The sequence below is a fragment of the Chenopodium album genome, chromosome 15 (assembly GCF_948465745.1).
Source record: "Chenopodium album chromosome 15, dcCheAlbu1.1, whole genome shotgun sequence".
NCBI classification, from domain to species: domain Eukaryota; kingdom Viridiplantae; phylum Streptophyta; class Magnoliopsida; order Caryophyllales; family Amaranthaceae; genus Chenopodium; species Chenopodium album.
This window is the reverse complement of record NC_137848.1, coordinates 4,771,075-4,796,675: the sequence shown is the minus strand read 5'-3', so window position 1 is coordinate 4,796,675 and position 25,601 is coordinate 4,771,075. Positions and strand designations below refer to the sequence as shown.

At 34.2% G+C, this 25,601-nt stretch overlaps 2 protein-coding genes and 1 pseudogene across 4 annotated transcripts; 1 reads left to right on the top strand and 2 right to left on the bottom strand.

Annotated features, from left to right (window-relative positions):
* The first annotated feature begins 3,313 nt into the window (after nucleotides 1-3,313).
* LOC145580647 (glutamate receptor 2.2-like) lies at nucleotides 3,314-5,995 on the top strand. Its single transcript, XM_081637776.1, has 4 exons — nucleotides 3,314-3,559; nucleotides 4,804-5,021; nucleotides 5,555-5,666; nucleotides 5,789-5,995. The coding sequence occupies exons 1-4, from the start codon at nucleotides 3,314-3,316 to the stop codon at nucleotides 5,993-5,995; spliced, it is 783 nt and encodes a 260-aa protein (XP_081493902.1).
* A 1,040-nt stretch (nucleotides 5,996-7,035) lies between these two features.
* On the bottom strand, nucleotides 7,036-9,619 carry LOC145582755 (very-long-chain 3-oxoacyl-CoA reductase-like protein At1g24470; annotated as a pseudogene). The gene is made up of 3 exons (XR_014099931.1): nucleotides 8,980-9,619; nucleotides 7,531-7,600; nucleotides 7,036-7,375 (listed from the first exon to the last, which is right to left on the bottom strand). The product of XR_014099931.1 is annotated as a very-long-chain 3-oxoacyl-CoA reductase-like protein At1g24470 (transcript).
* A 1,159-nt stretch (nucleotides 9,620-10,778) lies between these two features.
* On the bottom strand, nucleotides 10,779-15,687 carry LOC145581673 (regulator of G-protein signaling 1-like). 2 transcript variants are annotated; one of them, XM_081638696.1, is made up of 11 exons: nucleotides 15,396-15,687; nucleotides 14,680-14,800; nucleotides 14,522-14,585; nucleotides 14,352-14,436; nucleotides 14,076-14,149; nucleotides 13,368-13,559; nucleotides 13,096-13,184; nucleotides 12,735-12,970; nucleotides 12,382-12,506; nucleotides 11,481-11,602; nucleotides 10,779-11,363 (listed from the first exon to the last, which is right to left on the bottom strand). In XM_081638696.1, exons 1-11 carry the CDS (start codon nucleotides 15,476-15,478, stop codon nucleotides 11,181-11,183), a joined length of 1,374 nt encoding a protein of 457 aa, XP_081494822.1. In that variant the 5' UTR covers nucleotides 15,479-15,687; the 3' UTR covers nucleotides 10,779-11,180. The 2 variants fall into 2 exon arrangements, with proteins under 2 accessions (XP_081494822.1, XP_081494823.1); XM_081638697.1 differs by having other exon boundaries at nucleotides 13,395-13,559.
* Between the last annotated feature and the right edge of the window lie 9,914 nt (nucleotides 15,688-25,601).

Sequence of the window (25,601 nt, the reverse complement as noted above, 5' to 3'; positions counted from 1 at the left end):
ATGAAAATAAAAATGTCAAACTTGTAAAAAAGAAAGAAAGAAATTAGTAGAGTTGGTGGTAGTCGGGAGTTGAAAAAGTTATCAATTTTATTAAGAAAGGTGGTTAATGGTAGTTGTAAGCAAAAAGGTCTATACAGAGGCATGCTGATTACTGAGTATGAAAATGATATTGCCCAATTCTTATTAGATGCGATTTGGACGGTTGTTGTTAGCTGGTCTCGAGACCAGCCAAAGTTAGTTGATGATCCCTCGTTCAGAAATTAACATTTATCATATCAAAAATAAATATTTTCTAACTGGTCATATTTTATAATAATTTTGTATTTCTCAATAATTAAATGTTCATTTTCATGTATTATGATGTTCATTTTTATAAAATAAATGTTCATTTTCATGTCGTATGTTGTTCATTCTTATAAAATAAATGTTTATTTTTTTTTAATTAATACAAATTTTTGTGTTTGTTCAGTTGTATAAATTGTTCTTTTGTATAGTATAGGATGTTCAATTAACATTACCATTATTAATGTTAGACATTAGTTTTGTTCATTATTAAAAAAACATATGGTTGATTTATTTGATTGATATTAAATCATATAGTTCAGCAAATTGTAAGATATTCATTTAAGAGAATTGAACAAATCAAGGTATTTCACTTGACTCTTAACAATATGTTGATGAATAAGCAACAAAATAATATGTTCATTTTTATTTACAATTGAAATGTTCAGTTATATATATAACATTAGATGTAATTTTTTTTTTATTTTTTAAGTTTCATAATCTCTTTATTATATTTGATCTTATATTAAAAATGTTTCATTTTTATATATTACAATGTTGAAATACTAAATGTTCATTTTTTTTTAATAAATATTCATTTTATTTCTAGTAAATGTTCATTTTATAGCACGGGACTAGCTAAAAATTTGCGGCGGTTTGGACCTGTTGGAGATTTCTACCAAAAAGATCAATCTGTGTGGTTATGGTTACGTATAGATGCTACCATTTCTCAAAGGAAAGGTCAAAGTCTAACAATGTTTAGTGGATAGGCGCAGGAAATAATTATATAAATAGTCAAGTACGATTGTATGATTAGATCTCGGATTAAGTATTGGATCTTTTTTCCAGTAAAAAGTCTGGTATAAGGTGGATTTTCATTTATTTGTTTGAAAAATGGTCAATCTGAAGGTAATCTTGACAAATTTTAAAGGTAATTTTTATTCATTATTGTTGAAAAAAAACCTTTCTAATTTTATGGTTTACAAAGATAAATTTATTTAAATACTGTTATTAATTAGGGTAACTTTAATAGTCTTACAATACGTTAATAAAGGTTCGTCTTATTCAATAATATGTACTCTGTCCTAATATGTACGAGTATTTATAAATAAGTATAAGTACTCAAGTACGCTATACATGGTACCCCCTCATAAGATTTGAGGCCTAGTAAGCAAATTCAAGCCAAGTTAACTAATGAGAGGTTCCGATTCAACAAGATCTTTTACTTATCTAACAAAAAAAAAATAAAAAAAAATTTAAAAATTAAAAAAAAAATTAAAAAAAGTTAAGCACAATCACAAACTATTTCCACTCTTCTATATATATATATATATATATATATATATATACTAAAATAACAACCGTTGATGTCATCATTACTTACGTGTCACTTTTTTATTTAATTTTTTCCCTCCAAAATGCAAGGATGATGTCATAATTTTTTTTTTTCCTTTTTAAGCTACCCTATTTAACATAGCTTTGAGCTATTCAAAAAAAAAAAAAATTAACATAGCTTTGAAAATATATTCCATTTGAATTTTTAATTTTTAAATTTTAAAGTTTGGGTTTTCTACCCATATTATGCTATTTATTTTTTTACGAGTTGTTAACAATAGTTAATAATATAATTTAATTAAAACTTCTTAAATAAATATGAAAATTATGCACTTTTGGGAATTGTATATTCATATTTAATTAGAAATTAGTTAGGAAAAATGAGAAAGTTATTTTCTTTCAGTACGTGTTAAAAGTCTATGATTCAATTCTTATTGTAAAACCGTGTATCACACGGGGTTAATCTAGTTGTATACTATTTAGAGGCCGGATTAGTTTTCCTCAAAAAAAAAAAGGATTAATCATTTGAAATACAGCACAATATTACAAGTAATATTTATTATACTTTTTTATAAGTTCATCTTGTTTAGATAATGATATCCTCAAAAAAACAATAAAAAAGTAAAAACCTTTAACAATTTACAACTCTAATTTGTTTAATAGGTAGCAATAATGCAATAATAAAGTTACTGAATTTGCAAATTTTGTGGGGGAAAATAACACGTTAATAATGTTCATGATAATACAGTTCCAAATCTAATGAAACATAATTATTTAGACATACACAATTTCACGTAGTAATATACTATTATACACTAATCAGCTAAAAGAGATGATCAAATTTCCTCAAAAAAAAAAAAAAAAAAAAAAAAAAGAGAGAGAGAGAGAGAGAGATGATTCAAAATCATTTGCACTAATTAAAAAGACGGAGTACTAATAAATATCAATAAACCGGATCTGTCAATTTAGAATGATCAGCACGATTTTAAATTCTTGATATATTATACAGAGTACTAACTTGTGACGACTTGTATATTGAATTGACTTTCGAAGATAAGGCAGAAATATTGAGATCATTCACATGCTTGCTACGTAGTCCTACCATCAAGAATCGATCAATGACCAGCTAAATGAGGTGAACTATTCGTCTATTCAAGATCAACTAGTCTTGTTTAGACTTTGCAAAGGTGTAACGATATAACACAATTCATTTTCTTTAACTTTGACTAGCCTTACAGAATTTAAAAATTATTCCATCCTCTCTTTGTTGTAAATGATCAATATCACAAAATTTTATATATGACTGGCTACACCGTATAATCGGGGTTACTTGGTCAGGGGTTACTTAGTTGGTCAAGGTTTACACGATCAATGTTTTGGTTTATGTCAGTCGGCCACACTGAAAACACATTGATCAATATAATATAATTATAACAAATTAACAAAAAAAAAAAATAGAAAACTTCCTAATATCTAATGATCATAAAATTTAATAAATCAAGTGTAGCAATAGTCAAACTTTAATCAACCTTAAAAGCCCCAAAAAAAAAAATATTAGCTAATTTAAGGTTTTCATCTTCAACAAAAAAAATCTAAGAAAAATATGATGATGAAAACAAGTAACTCATCGTCATATTTTTCAAAGCTTATATTATCATGTAACATATTAGCCTTAATCTTTCTTATGGTTATATGCATGGATAACAATGCCATAATGGCTCAACAAGGGAATAACAACCAGACAACAAACAGCACTAGGTTAAGGATCGCGGTGCCGGTTAAGGATGGCTTCACTGAGTTAGCAGATGTCAAGCGTGATCCAACCACCGGAGAGTACATCTTTAAAGGTTATACAATCGACATTTTCAAGACTGTCATAAATTCCGCCATGCCTTACAACGTTTCGTTCGATTTCATCCCGTTTGCTATGCCTAGTGGTTCCGTGAAAGGCACCTATGATGATATGCTCCGAGCTATTTCTTCAGGGTTAAGTCTTCTCCCCCACCTTTATCATTGACCTTATTGTCTTACTTAAAAAGTCAAAGTTTGCAACACAAATGTAACAATAATTAAAATATATATTGTATATGGTAATATTTATAAATATGATTGACATTTAACATCTTTACTTGTGTAATTGTTATATTTTATTACTAACTTTTACTTGTTTAAAATATATACATATATTGAGATTAATCCAATAATTAGATCCAACATAATTATGTATTTCATCATAGCAAATAAATCTGGTGATCATGGATTTGAGTCAGTGTAGATTGATAATGAATTAATGAGTCAAGTCAAAAGAGGGTCACATTTTATTAGGTTAAAAGTGGATTGGGCCAATGTAGGTCTCAAGACCATAACAGATCGAAGATGGATGACCAACAAACGATAAAGGAAAATAAGAGAGGAAAAAGCCAATACTAAATTATCTTAATACAAAAATATCCATGTAGTTTTTTTTAGAGTTGTACAAAAACTGGCCCCAATCGAATAAATGGACATGACAAGACCAGACCACATTAATCGACTCGATCTCTGAAAATTAATTTAATTAATTTTGGTCCAACCTTTTTTTTTTTTTTTTTTTGTTAACTTTATCTGTCAAATTGGCAAAAATTCAGAATATATTGACCATACTTAATAGGGGTCCCACCTAGTTTAGTCCTTTAACCTTGACTCAAACCCTATAGTCGTTGCCGATAACCAAGTCTATAGCAAATTAAATGATGATGGTCAAAATGGAGTGAAAAGATATAGTGTCAAATTAAAAGCCAAAAAATAAGAAATACATACATTAAATCACTAATAAACTATACATCCTCCATTTTTTAAAATTACACCATTAAATGACTAAGATCATTGTACATATACTTGGAAAAAAAAAAAACCTTTGTACAGCTTATATATTATCGAAGTTTGAGACCCTTTGATAGAGTATAAAAACATATTCTCAGACCTCAATTATCAGCTTAAGATTTTGGTTGAGTTGGTCCAATAATACCCTTTTACTTAGGAGGACTTGTATGTGCAATAATCAACCACTTTACACATGCTCAAAGACACTAATTACAATTATTGGAGTTGCTCTAAATTACCCATAGTTAAATAACAATCTCTCCTTGAGTGATGAAATTCCAATTGCTAATGATATTGGTTTAATTTATACAATTCGGAAAGCAGGAGTATGATGCAGCGGTAGGTGACATTTCTATAAAGTATTACAGGACTGAATGGGTTGATTTTAGCATGTCATTCTCAGAAACCGGAGTGTCGATGCTAATACCCTTACTTCTCGTGGCAGGAAATAGAAAGCCCTCATTTCTTACGCGTCTTCCTTCTGGTATAGCAGCGGCAACTGTGGCTGTTTGCGGCTTTTCTGCGTCTATCTTAACGTTCTGGTTTTATGCGCGTTGTCAAGGCACGGATTCTGGTAATGAATATAAACTCATGACTCTAGTTTTAGAGAGGACTCCGATCCGTCCTTTTTTATGCTTTCAACTACTGGAAATATACTACATTTTGTTATGACAGTAGCGTAACCAACAAAAAGGAACGAATAATATATCATTATATGTTCCATGGCTACTAATCACACATGCCATATAAGCTATATGAAGTATATTATTAAAAAGAAAAAAAAAATGTGACTACGTATGTAGAAGTTTATTAGACTTAAGATTACGACCAAGTTCTAGGTGGTAAATAGAAAAAATAAATAATGTATCACGTAAAAATTAAGAGGTGAAATTCAAAACTTGGGAGGCCGAAATCAATCAATATATGTCCACACTAACTGTTTTATAAAGAACGTTCGATCAATTTTATAGGCTTGTGTTATGTGCTATTGTTCGATCGATGACCTATACAAAAATCAATTTTGCACTCACGTTCATGATCCTTAAATAATAACATACCTAATCTTTTTGTGTAGGGGAAACAACTTCAAGACGTACGAGGCTAGTGATTGTGCTATGCTTCCTCATGTTGGTAATCATAACAACTTGTTTTGGTGCAATCATTGTCTATTTGCAAGTCGCACCAAGGCAAGTTCCCCTAGTGAACCGCAACATGAATGATTTTCATAAGAAATGGAAGAAATGTTGGATATCAAAAGGGATATTTCGTTCGTAATATACTCACTCAAAGAGGCTTTTCGGAATCACAGTTGAAGTCCTACTCCAATGAAAAAGAACTTGTAAATCTGCTTTCCAAAGGAAGTAAAGGAGGAGGTGTTGATGCAGCAGTTGATGAAACACCGTATCTTAAGCTTTTCGTTGCCGAACGTTGCAATGCTTACACCCTTGTGCCTTCAGCCACTTTGCATGCCGATGGTTTTGGCTTCGTAAGTCTATTAGCTAATCTCTATCATTAGTTATTCGAGTGGTAAAGTTATTTCAAGTCAAATCATCATTTCGAGTCAAAATTTGGCTATGTGATCTATTTACGGAATAGTACGTGTTTATTTGGCTCATTTTCATAAGATATTTTCACTCAAACTTAAACAATGTTCACCTTAGCTTATTTTGACTTATGTGATCTAATCTGAAAGTAATAGTATTTCCCTGATTTGAAATAAGTAATACTCTTGCACTTTGTACTCCCTTCGTTTTTAAATACTTGTTCTACTTTTCTTTCTGACTGTTTTTAAATACTTGTTCCATTTCCTTATTTGACAACCTTTTACTATATTTAATTAATTTCTCTCAAGTGGACCTAACAATATTAATTCTATATTTTCTCTCCTTCAATTCTCTCCACTACTTTTGGATTTTTACAATTTTTTATTATTCCACCAACCCCACTACCTCCATATTTTATTACTTTCTTCGATTTCTCCAATTTCTCTTAAAACTCCGCGTATGGAGAAATGGAGCAAGTATTTAAAAATGGAGGGAGTAATATACTTGAGTAAGGTGAATTTAAACGTGACTATTTCTTCTAACTCTTGAGTTATTCATGTGAATGATGGATTTTATACTTGTTCATGCAATTTGGTGCAGGCTTTTCGAAAAGAGTCTCGCGCTGATCTAGTGCGTGATATCTCTATAGCAACATTAAAAGTGACAAACAACGATGAACAACTACGTAATATCAAAGACAGGACAATTGGTGATCTGGAATCATGTCGAGAAAATCGAACAGATGCAACTGAACTTATAAATTGGAAACCTAGCATGTGGATTTTGATAATAGGAATCGCTGGGGTTTTGGCTCTTATGCTCGTCTGTTGTCCTGTGTATTTTGAATGCTATAAGTCGAACACGAGTTACTAGCTAGATCCTCAGTAATCAGCCCCTAAATCTATTTGTGATAACTTGTATTGTCATGTATGATATGATACGTACGTACAAGTACCATATTGTAAAAAGTGACTTTATTATCAATTGTGTACAAAAACACTAATACGGGGATACAAATCAACATTATGTTCGTTAACAATTTATTTATTTATATTTAAAATTTATCTTTTTATTTGATGATTTTACAGAATTTGATTACGAGAATTGTTATAGAATTAGGCTGATCTCCTCCGAATGCCTATAGAGAGGCGCCATGCATCAAGCCAACTATTGGGAAGGTAACTAGCCAAGTACCATTGAAGTGAATGTGCCCAAAATGGTGTACACCTTGCTTCATACCCAATACGCCGGACTGCAGCCGCGGCATAATCCTTAGCCGTGGGGATGAACAAGGTTGGTCTCTCGACGGATGCCACATTAAAGGTCAATTTGGTTGCAACATACAATGGTACCTTTGAACACAAATTAGTTAATACTCGTACTACGGAGTAATTAATTAAGGTAATACTTCTATTTTTTTATGCAAATTAAGGTAATAATTCTATAAATGTACTACATTTGTACAATTGTACTTCAAAGTTTACAATAAGAGGCTTTGTTTATGTACCTGGCATTGCACATCGACCCCTTGACTCTTGTACTCCACATGAAGACTTCTAGAGAGTTGATCAATATAACTACACACGTATAATTTGGTCCCACGTCACCCCATAAATAATAATCTATATGAAAAAATCCTTTTTTTTTTTTCAAACCTTTTAATAAAATTTATACAGAGTATTCCGATAGCAATGTGACCTTGTCAATTTCAATTTAAATTTCAGCTAACTTGTCAATGTCAACCCCTTTAGAGGTTAAACAAATGATAATTCTAATCATAATTATTAACAACAATTATTTTTATGTGGATAGACTACCTAGTTGGATCAGTTCTAATATCGTGGGTATAAATTAACGATCTTGCTGACGAACACCCCTGAGATGAGGCGTTAGATAACTAATACTACGTAAATATATTGCCTAAAATAATGCTCCGTATAAATGAAATGCATGTCATAATTACGTGTCAATGTCAATGTCAATGTCAATGTCAATTAGTATAGTTAATAATACGTATTTATTTTACTTTAAAATTTCCAATTTTATTGTTCTAACCCTAACGCTTGGGAAGGTGCTCCTCAACTTTAATTTTCCCCACCCAATACGAGCAGTCGCCACCCCCGCCCCCAACGGCGCACTCCTTTTCCAGCTCCGACCACCGGACGACCGAACGCATCCTTTCTGTCGGCGTTGATAAACCACTTGTTGGTGGATTCCCCACCCAAAATGGCTCCCCTGTCCCAAAAACGGCGACGAAATCAGCCACTAATGGCCGAAATCGGTCAGTTGAGGGTCAAAATCGACCACTCAGCCCCTAAATCGATTAATAGCGATCCTTAGTGGCTATGTTTGTGGTCGTTTTTGGAAAATGGCAGTTGTTTTCGTTGGTGAAATACATTGTGAACCGGTTTACGGTTGCGGAAAAGGAGGAGGGGTGAGTTCTGGTGGTCGCGGGCTAGGAAAAGCGTGCGCCGGTGGTAGAGTAGTGGTTGTGGCTGCGCGGGTAGGGTGGGGAAAGGTGCCGGTGGTCGTGAAGGGGTGGCTTGGGTTAATTTTTGGGATTTTAATTATTTTTTTTTACTTTTTTGTTTTTTAACCAATAGCATGACGACACGTGGCACTTTGACCCTACCTAACAGATTCATCCATGAATCAGTTAAGTGATAATAAAAACAAATTTTGTAAACTTTTTCTGGTGTTAAAATAAAAGTTTTTTTTTTGTAGTTTTAAAAGTCAAATTTTGGTTTTTCGGTGGTGTTAAATTTAAAATTTCCTAAAATATAACTTGTATTTTTTATTTATAGATAATTAAATTTATTAATGGTTAAAATTCTGCATTAACAAACATGATAAATAAATTAGGCCAAATAAAAAAATAGAGGAAGTATATACTTGTACGAAACAGAGTAAAACGTAAAAGTAAAGCAATTACATAAAATTTAATAATTGTACTTACCCTTTAGTAGCAGCGTAAATGGCATAAAGAGGATGAGAAGGCACAACAATAGAAGCACCGGAACCAATATTTATAATTGCACCTTTCCTTTTTTGTAACATATTAGGCAAAATTGCTTTAGTAACTCCATTTATAGATCCAACATTTACTCGCAAGATCTTCATCCATGTATCTTCATCTATTTCATGAAAATACATAGCTTTTGGATATGTTATTCCCACATTATTAACCAAAACTCCAACATCTGACCCTTTAACAACACTCTTAATCTCTTTAATAACATATGATATGTCCCTTGAAAAATCTATTGCCACCACTTTGATGTTTATGTTAGGGAACTTATGTTTGATATCACAAGCGACATGTTCAAGTTTGGTTGCACTACGACTAACAAGGATGAGGTGAGGCCATGAGCCGCGAGCACAAAGGCAAAGGCTCTTCCAATGCCATCGGAAGAGCCGGTGATTAGTGCCCATGAACCATAGGTTTTTTTAAGGTCTTTTGGGGGTCTAAGGAAGGAGATGTATGTCCATTTTAGGAGACATAATGTGTGTTTGAAGATGGAGAGGATGCCCAAGAATGAAAGAAGGGAAATACATAGAGGTTGGGTTAGAAGGAAGTCATTGCAAGCTTGAAGCATGGTTTATTGTTGGTTAAAGAGAACAAATTCTTTAAAAAAATTCATGGGGGTTATCTACTTATATTAAAGTAGCAATGGGTACCTATACAATACATTTAATTATGTCCCCTTCAATAAGTAAACATCCTCTTATTAATTGCTCCATATAATTATGAGTAGACTTGATCATGTATGATGATACTCTTCCATTCTCATGTACTCCTTCCATTAACTATGATGATTTTCTTTGGGTAGTCGTAACAGACATGGTGTTACTTACAACTATTTCCTCCGATTTTTATTAGATGCTCATTTTCGAAATTGCAAACTCCTAGGCAATGTTTGGAGTAGAGAGAAATAGAGCGAATTTATTGATTAAAAGAAAAAGTGATGCATTTATATTGAAACTTCCATATATAGAAAGTGATGCATCTAATAAAAAAACGGAAGAACTATAAAAAAACAGAGAATACTCATTAGGTTGTCTCAAATTGGTGCACTAAAGACCTATTCAGTTCCTAATTTTCTTCTCTCATAAACAATTCAGTTCAATAAATCAGAATAGGTCCTAAATTGAAGACAAAGAAACTTAATCTCCTGAATCATAAATGGTCCTTGTACATATTCACACACCCTTTATTTGTGAATATAATACTCCTCCACTTACCTTTTTATTACTCCCTCCGTTTCATAATGTTAGTCTCATATACTATTTTGGGCGTTTCAAAAAGATATACCCATATTGAATATATTTCATTAATAACTTGATTTTTTTTGAAATTAATAAGTTGTGGATTGATGACATTACTCTAAGTAAGGAAATCTTTACCTTAAATTATGCAATTATAACTTGTGCTTTCCTAATAAAAAATTTAAAAAGTTAAATAAGGTAAACTAATTATGAATTATGTTGTACTTTAATGTTAAATTCCAAATATATTTCTTTTCTTATTTTATGTGATTGATTCCATATGAGACTAACATTATGAAACGGAGGGAGTAGCATTTTTAATTTAACTATTCACCCACTCGCATGATATTAATAATCAAATAAATTAAGTATTGAACTATGCAAAATGAAATGATGTACTTAAATGGTTTGCAAAAGGAGTAAAACTTTGCTTATAGATCGAGTACAATACCAATATGATAAAAGGGAGAGATAAATGTAAGAGGGAATACTAAACTTTATAAATTTGGAATTGTATAGCAATAACATCAATCAAGCAATTCTATAAACAAAATGTTGCATGCCTGCAATACAGAACACAAATATACAATGAGAAAAATTGACAAAATTAACTTACATTCGAGAGAATTATGTACGTTAATTAGAAAGTTAACCTCATGGTCTTGCATAAGAAAAATGCAGAAACTCCTTTCCAATAACTCAGGGGAGTTTTATAGCACATCATTTACTTTTAAAATACCCGCGATTACAGCAAGCCTGCTTTATCCAGCATCCATATATACTCCCAACCATTCTTCTAGTTTTCGATTTTCCGGATCATCATGTTGGTGGAGATGTGGCAATATCATTGTGATTTGTGAGGCTCAAGATATGGAAAGTATCCAACCTTGATCACAATCGTTGTGATGGCATAAGATTGTCTTGGTGAAATGGATCATCAGCAGCATGAACATAGCTGAGTCTTGGAGGGACATTCCAGCTCATAGCCAACTCCAAATCATGTCCATTTGCTTTTGCTCCAGCTTCTTGAAGTTTCATGTAATACACGGATGACCAGTATTCCCTTGCCAAGTTCTTTCGAAAAGGAAATCAAAAGGTGGTTAGTCACTTAGTCCCTCATGTTCAGAACGAAGAGGTATTTCCATATCAGTGGGATTTTAATGCTGGTAAACTAAGCAAGAAATATCTTACCGTTTTTATCAATTGCAATAGCTCATTGAGTGCAGTATTGAATAAATCGGGGTGAGCAAGATCAGCAGAATTCAAAATTTGTTGTCGAGTCCGGTGGGATATGTTCACCTCCATAGGAGACCCTGGCATTGAATAGTTACCCATATTATGAAGTTTCCAGGAGCAAGCAAGAATTGATAAATAGGTATCAAGTCCATATTTATCTAATTTTAACTCAAGTGCAGGGTCAAATAAAATTTCCTCATCTACCAGCTTACGGCTGTCAACCAAACATAAACAGGAGATGATTCAAAGCTTGTGCAAACAATGAAGCTTACTGCAGCACAAGTCCTATTGAAAAAATGTACATCAATGGGTCTAGGCCTTGTTTTCTTCACTTGAAAACTCTTCGATATCTAAATTATAGAGCTTATCCCTGAACTAAACTCATCTAAATTACATTTCATTTCATAGCCCTGTATTCAATAGGATTTATTTGAATTTCATAGCCCTGTGTGCGTATTTTCAACATAATATATAATCCTGAACTGAAGCCTTATACTGAATTTACTATTTCTAAACGGTTTTGAACTTTATAGGCCTTGTATTTAATTGATCTGAAATTATGTGAGCTTAACTCATTTTCAGGAAAAAAATAAAAATAAATAAAAATAAAAACAGGACCTAGCATATTCACTACAAGCAGTATTAATTAAAAAAATTGAGATAGCAAATTTCTTAATTAGCCTAGACACTAATATTTGCATTCGTATGAAGTGTACAAGAATAGCTTGAGAAAGATAAGCAACAGTTTTGGCTACTAACTAGATTAACAAAACGAAGGTTGTTATCAATTTAACTGAATTCTTTACTAGCAGATCAAAAGATGAAGTCTGAATAATCTTCTTGAGTCTTGACTCACCTGCAACAATGTATTTCTGAATAATGTGCCTTGCCATATAGATTCTTCTTACGGAGTCATCTGCAGGTAATTCTCCAAGCTCCAGCACTTCCTCATAAAAGTGGACACTCTCCCCAGCCAAACAACTGCAGCTCAAAAATATTAACACTCATTGTCCTCTAAACAGGCATTCAAGATGGTAAAATGACATTGTTTATTGATCGATAATTCATCTTGAAACTGTATAACTTTATTTGGATAGCCAATGTGTATAGCACTCCAATATTTACTAGGTAATCTATTCATGTCGACATTTGAAAATTTATGGAGAATTTAGAGAAAAGAGATCTTAAATCAAAGCTTCAGAAAAGAACCTGTCAGCAAAAGCCATAAAGGATTGTCGGAATCTTTTATCCAAAAGAAGCTTATCAAGAGGCTCATTGCAGTCAATGGCCATTGATTGTCTCTGTAGCTGAATTTCACAGCCAGGGATGCCTAAAGCCTGACCCATGCTTTCGTATCTGGGGCCCTCCCTTTTCCTCAAGCTGATTTGTGAGAGAAGTGGTTGTGAGCTTGAATAAGAGAAGAATGCCAGTATGAATATACTTGTCTGTGGACCACAAGATTTGCCTGAAAACATTAGTCGACTAAACTATAAGATGAGCTTCAGTTAAAGTGAGATGCAGACTTATATGGTCACAGCCACAGCCCAGCAAGGGGGAATAAGTTGCATACCATTAATGCAAGCAGAAACCTAGAGCCAACTCGAAGCCATTCAACATCTTCATGAATTTCATTCAGAATATACGCGACAACCCAGAAAACTGAAATTCAACCAACATAATAAGACAATAAAGAAATCAATTGTGTGATTACAAGCATGAATATACAGTTGGCCATATCATCCATTTAACTGTACTCACTGCACATGTATCATCTAGTTAACTATATCACTCACTGCACATCGTAAGCCAATGAAAAAGCTAGATAAGAAGAGGCAAGCATACCAAGAGAAAAGGTAGAAACAACTACACCTCGCCAAAGGTCTTTGAGTTCATCAAATCTGAAATTCACATGCTGAATGGACCTTGTCAACCCAACAAATATAACAACATATATAGAGTGTAGGACCATCGATGGAGTGACCCACCGAGCAGACATTTGACACCTGTAGTTCAATGGTTGCTTCAGTTGTATAACTGCACCAGAATATACGTAGTGTTGAAAAAAATCAATTATAAATGGCAGAATATCATGTAAATCCAATATGCAAAGAAAAACTAAAGTAAGAAACAATTAAGCAGAATAGTGACATAAAATTCAGTTTCAGATTAAATGACTTTGACACAATCAGCATCTTACTGAAGGATGCAACAACCTTAAAAACCCTTTAAACATTAAGGAAGAGGTACTACAAGCCTACAGCCAACAGCACACACTAAAGCTAAACCATACTCCATGTATCGTATGTTCATTTGTCTTCCTCTTGAGATTGTTAGAATTTTGAGATACATTTTACCGCACAAAAGTCCTTGATATGCAAATAAAATCTTCCTTTTTTGTGCAATTACCCATATGACATATTGTCATCCCTAGAATATACGTAGTACGAAGAAGGAATTGATACTTGACACTGACCACAGTGGCAGATGTTTGATCTATTAAAACAGAGAAATAAAAGCAATAAACTTGGTCAATCAGATCAGTTCACTTACTAGCAGCTCCAGCAATCCAAGGGAGAAGAACCAATGGGAGAATAATATGTGACCTTATAGGTGGTAACCGCTTCCTGAGACATGAGAATTCTGAAAGTTAAGCTATATCCCAAGATTGGCTAGAAAAGACACCCAAAATAAGCTTCCATCAGAACCTATCTTATTACTTCATCACTACAAGAGTACAAAGTAAACAGGAGGATTTACATGGCTATCTCATACTCCTACGATTTTATCATTGTAACTTAATATTTCATGTTTTTAAGTTTGACTTACTTGACAAAAATGAAATAGAGATGGTAGACTTGTACAATGCGACAGCTAAGCAATAAACCAAATCCGAATGGTCCTTCAAGCCAAACTGTAGGCAAGTAGCTCAAAGAAAGTTAGAATTGCACGAAGCTGAGAAAACAAAAATATTTCAACATAATGATAGTAGATACTACCTGCCCATATATAGCAAGACTGCCACCATTGCCTTCTTTCAATGCTGATCAAATTGACTGACATCTATGATGAATCGTGCAAAACAACTTGCAAGTTAGAATAAACGTAGCGAATCAAACATCTAGCAAAATTCACCACAATGTACATGCATCCTCACCACAACCGATGCCAAAAGGTCCAAGCTAGCAAGAATCTGTATGACCGGGACCCAAAATGCACTGCCTTTCGGAATTGACAGCTTGTGATACAGGAACGGGAATGCCGAACGGGCAAGAAGCCTGTACAGGGAAGCCAAATATTTACAGCATAAGCAAGCATACTACCAAGCCATCAAGACATAATAGCAAGCCTAACTTCAAAGCATTGGCAACTTATTAAAGTCTTGGGGGATGGTTCAGTACCCAAGACCTCAGATCGAATCCTATCTACATTACTGTCACTACATAGCAAAGACAACAAATACACCCAGCAACAGTAGATTGAACAAAAATTTCAGATAAATCAAAAAAATTTATTAACTGAATGAAAATTTTGGATTTTCTATAGTGACATTACCCTAGAGACTAGAAATTAACCAGGAATAACCAAACCAATTCATAAGTAATCCATCAACTTTTAAGATAAAATTAACAAAAAAAAAAAAATACTCAGAAAAAAAACCAAAAACAGTTTAATGAAACACATTTTACAGCCAGGTTCATAACAGACATAATTAAGTTAAATTAACACAAACAAGCAAGAATAATTGAAACAAAAGTTGACCCATTGAAGAAAAAATTATGCTATTAAAAGGGTTAATATTAATATTGATGAATTAATTACAACTAATACAAAAAAGAAGAAATTGATAAAAAGGGAAAAGTTAGAACATACAGAAAAAGAGAAAGGGCAGATACAGAAACTGCAACATAGTCACTTGGGCAACCTCCAGATTCTGCACATCCTTTCATTTTCATGAGTCTTAATATTAACAATAGAAATTAATCATATCTCTAATGTTGCTGCTGTAAATCAGATGATTCAGCTTCCAATTTTCTCTCTCCTTTTTTTTTTTTGTTTTTCTGCTGAGTGTTTTGAGTGAACACAGTCGATGGTCATAGACGTCAATTTCAACGTTTGTTAAATGTTATTTTATGTTTATTCCATTGAAAAATCTGATAATCTGGTATAACGTGATTGGCACATGCTCTTCTAGAACGAAAGGAGGTGGTGGTGGCCGGTGGATCGGTTTGGTAAGGGAGAAGCTTTTGGGTAGGAATGGCAACGGATCGGATTCGGATCGGATGGAGCTTCACCACCATCCACCATCCGCTCCACCCGATCCACCCGTCACCCGCAAAACCCGTCACCCGCATCCGATCCATCCGTCATCCGCGGGTGAAACGGGTGGATCGGATGATAAACGGATGATAATTATAATTTCTAATATATAAATTCATGAATTTTGTTATTGCATATTATTGATGTTAATACATCGAATTATCGATATTATGTATTACCCTTGTAAAAAAAACATCAAGTGTCGCCTTTTTTGTCCCAAGTAAAATAAGAACAAAGTTTCCCGGATTGTCACAAGTTAAATAAAACAAAGTTTCCGACAACTAATCAATACAAACTTGCAAATATGCATACAACATTGCAAATAGTTTCAAATTACACAACATTATAAAAAACATGAAGTTCATTTGTTATGTTCTTCCTTTAAAAGTCCATGAAATCTTCATCATCCTACATATAATAAAAAAAAAAAGTTAAGATTTTATGCGTAAAATTTACTAATTTAAATAAAATTAATCCAAATATTTGTTATTACCGAATCTAAGTCAACAACTTCACTACTATTGCCACTTGCACTTCCAACATTTGATTCTTCATCATCTTCAAAGATAGTGGCACAAGCTAGAGCATTCTCCATAGAAAGAGCTTCATAGAATTTTAAAAAAAAAATTATGTAAGGAAAATTACAATGAGTAGTATTAAAAATTTAATGAAATGCCACAAAAAATAATTAAATTTACCCGAATAGTCTCCTTGAATCCAATTTTGCAAGCACATTAGAGCTTCTACGGTGTTAGCATGAAGCCTTGAGCGATGGGGACTAACTACTCGGCCACCCATGCTAAATGCACTTTCCGATGCAACGGTAGAGGCGGGAATAGCTAGAATATCCTTTGCTATCTTTTGCAATGTCGGGTACTTGAGTTCAATATGCCAAAATTTCAAAATATCAAACCCCTCACTCTCCGGATAGGCATCCTCCTCCAAGTAATGGTCCAACTCCGACCTCACATTCACCTTTCTTGTTTTTGTTTTCTTAGCCTTACTCCACTTATCTCCCACATCATCATCATTAGAATTACTAGAAGACATAGATCGTTTTCCATTCACATTGCATTGCATTGAAGGTGTTGAGCTATGAATATCATTCTCTTGATACTCATACAAGAGGTCATACAACAAGGTTTTTACCCTTTCAATTTCATTAAAAGCATTATCATCATATATGTCATTGAAGTAAAACTCCACACATTCTAATTTGTTCCTAGGATCTAAAATTGCAGCAATTGCTAATATTCCATTTATGTTAGACCAATATTTGTCAAATTTCTCAATCATTTTTTTGGACATATCTCGAATGATTTGCCTATCACTTGACAACCAAGATCTCAAAGCAATCTTAATCTCACAAACTAGACGAAAGAATAAATTAGAAGTGGGGTACTTTCTACCGGAAAAAATTTCAGTCATTTTATGAAAAAATTTCAGCTTTTCACAAATTATTTCTGAAAATTCCCAATCTGTTTCAGTTGGAAGAACAAATTTCAAACGAGGGTTTTGACGTTTAATACTTGTAAACACATCTTTATAAGGAAAAGCACTAGTAAGCATTAAATACGTTGAGTTCCACCTAGTTTTACAATCCAAAACTAATTTCCTAGCCTCCTCACCTTTCACCGATTTCACCTTGTCCTCAAACATCTCAACCCTTTTTTGAGTTGCTGCCCAAAATGCCACACAATCACGAATTTTCTCAATCCCACTACCAATAACATCCAAACCATCTTGCACAATCAAATTTAAAATATGTGCACTACACCTCATATGCAAAAACTTACCCCTTAATATAAGAGATTGATCATTAAATCTTGGGATTAAAATATCAATCATGGCATCATTTGTTGAACAATTATCAACCACCACAGAAGAGATCTTTTCAGCAATGTTATACATGTTCAAAGTGTCCAACAAACTTGAGCAAGTGTATCTTTTGTATGTGGACAAGGCACATAAGCAAACCTATGGACTGTATAAAAAACAGCCCACATAATACACCGAAATCAGTAAAAAAAAATCTGCACGGCAGCAGCCCACAAAACCTCAAAAATCAGCATAAAACATACTAAAAACAGCCCACATAAACACCCAAATCAGTAAAAAAAAATCAGCAATGCAGCAACCCACAATACCTCCAAAATCAGCATAAAACACACTAAAAACAGCCCACATAAACACCCAAATCAGTAAAAAAAAATCAGCAATGCAGCAACCCACAATACCTCCAAAATCATCATAAAACACACTAAAAACAGCCCACATAAACACCCAAATCAGTAAAAAAATATCAGCAATGCAACAACCCACAATACCTCAAAAATCAGCCATCAAAACACACTAAAAACAACCATAATTACAATAGTAGAAGTATATTGGTTACCTCAAAGTTTTATTGCGAAGTACCCAAAACTCATCGATGTAATGAGATGTTACCGCCATGTAACCTTTCCTTTGATTTGAAGCTGTCCACATGTCGGTAGTGATGGCAATTCTTACCCATTACCCTCTAATATTTTCTTTAAACTTAATTTTTCACTTGTAAACATCTTCATAATGTCAGCCCGCAAGGTATTACGTGATATTATCTTGAATCGGCTATTCAAACTACTCACAAACCTCCTAAAGCCTAGGTGATCAACTATGGATAATGGATATTCATGCATTATAACCATGTTTGCCAACTCCCTCCTTGACACTTCTTGGCTAAAGTTATCATTTTCAACCCTTACCGATCCGTCGGGTTTGCGATTAACACTCAATAACTTTTGTCGGATATCAACTCTTTGGTTCTTTCTAGAGCACCTTAGATTAATATGGTCCCTTAGGTGTGAGGTCCCATTTTTGGTAATAGCGGACATAAGTTGATCACAATGACGACATTTTGCTTTCGGTTCACCATTAACCGTCAACTTCTCAAAGTGATCCCACACCGTTGAAGTTGTTTTTCTTCCTCTTCGTGTTGATGCCTCACTTCCTTCTTCTAAAGTATTGTTGGGTGGACGAGGAGGAAGAGGAGGTGGTTGCATTGTAGTTTGTGGACAAGGGGAAGTAGTATGCTGAGTGGAATGAGTTGAATCATCATAATTGGATCCAACATCATCCACATCAATCGTCATTTATATCTGTATGTATACAAAATATAAGTGGACTTATTCAGATTTACTCAAAATTCAGATTTACATACAAAATACAAAGCAGAACATATTTCAATCAATAAATATATATACTCAAAATTCAGATTTACATATAAAACACAAATCAGAAATAATGCATAAACAGCAAATAAAACACAGCATTACATCAATATAAATACACTTTCCATTAAATTAAAACCCATTACAAACCACAACATAATACATATGAATATTAGTAGGTCATTCCACCAGATTACTTGATTTATTTCCTAAGTCCAATTGAATGAATGTAATGAATTTTAAAATTTATAGCAAGACAGCAATATAATTTAGCACTAGTGTTATGAAGCATAAAGTAATTTTTTCTATAATATATTCACAAGAAAGCAGAACATATTTCAATCAATAAATATATATACTCAAAATTCAGATTTACATATAAAACACAAATCAGAAATTTCAACAAATCAGATGGGTTCACATCGTCACAACAATTCACAAATTCAGATCTACAAATCAAGTCAATTACTTCAACAACTAGAAATTATTAGATGATTACTTGATTAGGCTTTACACTAGTAGAATAATTTAGAACAAACTAAAAAGAAAAATACCTTGAAGGGCTTGAACGAGAATAAAATAGAGGGAGGTGCGTGAGGATGGTCGGCTGTCGCCGGTGAGAGAACCCGCCGGATTGTCGTGAGTGTCTGAGTGAGAAAGAATCAGTGCGAAATTGATTGTCTGAGTGAGAGAGAGGGAGGTGCGTGAGGATGGTCGGGCTGTCGCCGGTGAGAGAACTCGCCGGATTGTCGCAGAGCGGTGGTGAGGGACTGAGTGTGGCGAAAACCGCGAAACTGAGACTGAGTGAGAAAGAATCAGTGCGAGTGAGAGAGAGGGAGGTGCGTGAGGATGGTCGGGCTGTCGCCGAATCGCCGGTGAGAGAACCCGCCGGATTGTCGCAGAGCGGTGGGCCGGTGGTGAGGGACTGAGTGTGTCTGAGTGAGAAAGAATCAGTGTGAGAGTCTGAGAGAGAATGAGGGTGGCTGGGTGAGTGGGTGCCTGCCTGGCTGGGTGGTGACAGGCTAAAGTCGTATCACCTAATCAAAAGTAATTCCTAAAACCACTAACTAAATATAGATAGGGAAGTAGGGTCGAATCCACAGGGAAACAAGTCTTTCTATTCCTAATTAATTATTATAATCTAAATTATTAAGTAACCAAAATATTATTGTAAAAGTGATAATTATACTACGAAGGGTAAAAGTAGGGAAAAGTAAAGGATAGAGAAAACTCAATGAATTAAAGACCTAGGGCATAGGTTCACCAATAAATAAGACTCCAGGGTAAAACATAATAATCAATCATCAATACATCAATTAACCAGATTATAAAGGGCTTTCGCTACGTATTACAATCACAGAATTAATCTACCGGTATTAAATCTCATCTCTCGAATCTCAACTTAACCATTTATAGATTAACTTGCCTATTGAAACTAGACCTAAACATCAATTCTCATCTCTCGAATCTCGAATCAATATTGTCAAACTCATGCATAAAAGATCAGGCCTAATCTAGTCACAGAGCATTAAATCAATCAATAGGAAACTAATCTAGAATTGATAATTAACAACAATAAATTACCCTTTCATATTATTTATGGATCCCCATAAACCCTAGAAAGGAAACTACTCAGACATAATTAAAGACTAAACTAAACAAAGCAATTAAACAAGGCATAAGGAAATAAAGAGATTAAAGGAAGAGAGAGAAATAGTTACCAAAGTAAAGGAGAAAAGAGATAATCAAAGACAATTGTGTCACTCAATTAATCCAAGATCAAGAAAAGTAGAGAGAGAAAAGTTAGAGAGAGAGTAAGGAGAAAAGAAGTGGATCAAGGACAATTGTCTCACACAATGATCTAAGACTCTCAAAACTAACATAACAAAAGAGTATTTATGCTAATCTACGAATCCTAAATTAAAACAAAATAAAAAACGACGTATAAATTTCCTCCAGAAACACGCGCCCGGTCGGGCGAAGTGCCGCCCGGTCGGGCGCGCCTTTTTTCACCAAAACATCGCCAAAGCTTCTCTTCTCGCGCCCGGTCGGGCGGTGTTACTCTTCTGCGCCGCCCGGTCGGGCGCGCCTTCGGGCGAAGCCACTATGCACCGGGCAAAGCCACTTGGGCAGACCTTGGACTTCAATTAGGCCCCGATTCTTCGGGCCAATCTGGATTTCCTCTTCGGGTCTTGAATACTTGGTCCAAATGCCCCAGTATCACATAAACCGAGCCCTTAATCACCGGTTCGACGACTCTAACCGGCCTTGGGCTACAAAGAATGGTCGAGCTCCTCCAATGCTCGCAGTTGCTCCATAAAATCCCGGGAAAATGCTCCAAATGCACAATTCCCTACAAAACTCAACCAAAACTACGAAAACACTAGAAAACACCAATTAGTAATAAAAGTGGCTCGTAGGAGCCAAAAACACTACTAATTACGACCAAAGGACGGGGGTAAATATATATATAAAATGAACACATCAAACTCCCCCAAGCCAAACCTTTGCTTGTCCCTAAGCAAAGAGCTCCTCAATGAACAATAAAACATGCCTCACCCCAATATAAAAATCAAGCACAAACGATTCATGGCAAATCAAGTGAACGTGCTTCAAAATCAACCAATCCTATCCATCTAATCACCCTTCCTCCCCAAAAATTGTCAAGTAGAGCAAACCACAAGAGCATATAAAATTCAAGACTAGTGCTCACACACTCAACTCTCATTTATGTGGCGAGTAAAAGATGTACTCGATCGCTCTCCATCCCAACCCCTTTAATGTGAACAATGCCCTCCCAAACTCACACACTCGTGTGTTTAAAAAAAAAACATACACTCAACCTAATAGTCGACTCGGAATATGTCAAGTCATAACTTGCATTGATAAACAACACTTTCACATTTACACAACTCTATGCACAAGGTCAAGGTCAAGTAGGGATGTCAGTGGGGCGGGTCAAGTAGGAGACCCGCCCCATCCCCGCCCCAGTGGGGCGGGGATGGGTCTTGGTTTGGTGGGTGGTGGGGCGGGGATGGGGATGAAAACGATACCCGCCATGGGTGATGGGGCGGGGGTGGATTTTAAGTTGTACCCGCCCCACCCGCCCCACTTCGTACCCGCCCCATCCCCACCTCATACCCACATATACTTTTATATTATTTTATAAAAATAATTACGTGAAATAAATATTAATTATAATATTTTGTACTACACTTATGTTATAAACAAAAATGTGTGTAATATTAAGAATATTTTTTTTAATATTATAATCCGTATTAATTATGTAGGATTGTGTATTTGAGACACGGAAATTTGGTGGGTCTTGGGTGGGGATTAGGCGGGTATTTGGTGGGGATTAGGCGGGGATGGATATCCAAGTGGGGGGTGGGGCGGGGATGGTTTTGGAGTTGTACCCGCCGGGGCGGGGATGGGGATGAATATTAGACCCGCCGCGGGGATGGGGATGGGGATGGGGATGAAAATGATAGGTGGGGATGGGGATGGGAAGGCCAACATCCGCCCCGCCCCGCCCCATTGACATCCCTAAGGTCAAGGTCAGGTGGTGTTCAAAATTAGGGATTAGGGTTTCTGAATTTAGGGGGGGTTTATATATTTATTTATTAAATTTTTATTTATATATATATATATATATAATTCGTACAGTTTTTCAAAAAAAAAAAAAATTATAATTTCGTACAGAATTATTTTTTTAAAATTTATATATATATATATATATATATATATATATATATATATATATATATATATATATATATATATATATATATATATATATATATATAATTTCGGGTGGATGACGGATCGGGTAATAAACGGATGACGGATCGGGTGATGGATGATGCGGAGCCCCACCCGAATCCGACCCGATCCGTCACCCGCTTCATCCGTCATCCGCCCTTCATCCATTTAATGCGGATTTTCGTCCATTAAATTAAATCGGGTGGATCGGGTTGGCGGATATCCGTTTACGATTGCCATCCCTACTTTTGGGAGTATGTTTGGTCGAGAGAGGTTTAACTTATTCAACTCTTTAAAGGTTTTAAGTTGGGAGTGACGGATCCAGAAATTTATTAATGGATTCAAAAATAAGCTTCCAACTTTAGCATACCAACATACTACCTTCATTTCAAATTACATGACATGTTTGTTTTACTACGTTTGCCAATGCAAAAGTTCTTTTTTTTTTTAAAACAAATCAATTTATTAATAAAAAGCCATCTGGCATTTACAAATGAAATCTAAATTAACAAATACATAAAATTGAATCAAATTAAGATTTCCTTCATCAAAGCTACGATCGGTGAAAAAATCTTGCATTGTGGTACATCTCTCGCACACATCGCTGGAATATACAACCTTTTCGGAAAGACAATCTAATGATTTGTTGTAGCCGTAAGGATGATTCTCATCTGATTCGCCTGAACGCATTTGAAAACTTGACAACCGTTGCGATCCCGAACAAATCTTTACCAAAGAACTGACAATAGGGCAAAAGATATTACCTTTTTGATAAACCCTAATACACAAACAAACCTTAAACGAACATAAACAAACAACTAAACTAACAAAAACTAACGACTCCACATGAGACGCACGAATATCTACACTACTTGTGTAGATTTATTGAAACCTAAATAGCAAAACTAAATAAAAATAAGGGAAAAGGGTCAGAAATAGTCTAGTTTCCAAAGAAATTAGACTATTCCTGGCCTTAACGACCAAGGTTTAGGAGAAACCCTAGAAGAGAGGAGGAAAGAAGAGGAGAGGAGAGGCGAGAGATTTTTTTTGCGGGCTCATATAACATGCAAAAGTTCAGTTTAACATATCTTTAATGGACAAATTCATATATTTTCTGAAATCTCATATCTCTAACATTAATTATATTATTATAAAAAAAATACTAAAAATTGACTACTCGTATTAAATAAGTACACAATAAATGAATCTAACAAGATCTCATATAACTATGTTTTTTTATACCTATAAATCACAAATATTAGTCAAAACAAAGTTAATAATGAATAGTTTCAAAAGTTAAAACGTATCATCTTATTTATAATGGAGGAAGTACAAAGCAATAAAATGTCCAAAGTACATAAAAAAAAAACAACCTTTACCGGCGGCAAGGAGGCATCGGAGGGTGGTGGCAAGGTTCGTAAAACTGAATCCCAATTGGCAAGGTACGTTTTTTTGCTTCAATGGTATCCTTGAGTTGGAGATAGAGAATTAAAAAAGGGCTTTTAGGCGAGTGCGTGGTTCCTGCAGGCGGATGCACGATCCGCATGATGCATCCCTTAAAAAATAAAAAAAATAAAAAAATAAAATAAAAAAGCGGAAAGAACATTGTATAGAAATGTAAAAAACATTTAGTTAAAGTGAAAAGAACATGTTATAGAATCGTAAAGAACATTATATAGAAATGTAAAGAACATTCAGTTAAATTGAAAAGAACATGTTATACAATGTTAAACAATATTCTTTATCTTCATGTTCTTTGATTGTAAGTATAACGTACTTTTATTTGTGACATAATGTTAATTGTTAATTCGGGGTCGGGCCGACCCTTAACCTAATATCTCGTGCCCAAACCCGAAAAATATAGCGGGCTTTTTGGGCTTTTTTCGGGTTGGGTTTGGATTTTTAACTAAAAATGCATTTTTAGGGTTGCCCAAACCCACCTTATTTTCGGGCCGGGCTGAAATTGACCACCTCTAATTATCATGTTCTTTATTAATATTACAGATGTTCTTTAGACATATATAAAGAACATAAAGTTTAATATTTTTTTTTACAAAATAGCTATATGTTCTTTACAAAACAACTATATATTCATTACAATACAACTATATGTGATGTTCTTTATAAATAGTTAGATGTTCTTTATAAAATAACTGTATGTTCTTTATTGAACAACTAAATGTTCGTTCCGCCTTTTTAAAAAGAAAACGGATGCACGGAGCATTGTGCATCTGCCTCCATGGAAAAAATTTCACTTTTAGGCTTTATGGAGTATAAAAATGAACGATGCTTCTTGTGTGTGGCCACTTGTTAAATAACAAAGTAACCGCTATAACACTGACCCGGTAACCCCTTGTAATTATGACCAAATAACCCCTATACCAGCGACGAGTTAACCCTGTTAAATTGAACGAGTAATCCCTATAAACTGATTAGAGCTGAACTGAACTGAAATTAAATTAAGCTGAAGTGAATAGGGTCTGTTCACTTCAGCTTAATTTAGTTCAGTTCAACTCAGTTCAGCTCAGTAAATCAGAACAGACCCTTATTAGGCGACTTATTAAGTTGGGATTAAAATCAACAAAGTATCTAACGAGTCGCCTAATATACATGAGGTGACTTAATAAGTTTACAAGTCACATCATATGTATGTGACTCTACAACCCAACTTATTTGGTGGCTTAAATTATATATATATATATATATTTATATATATATATATATATGTATATATATATATATATGTATATATATATATATATGTATATATATATAGATATATATATAT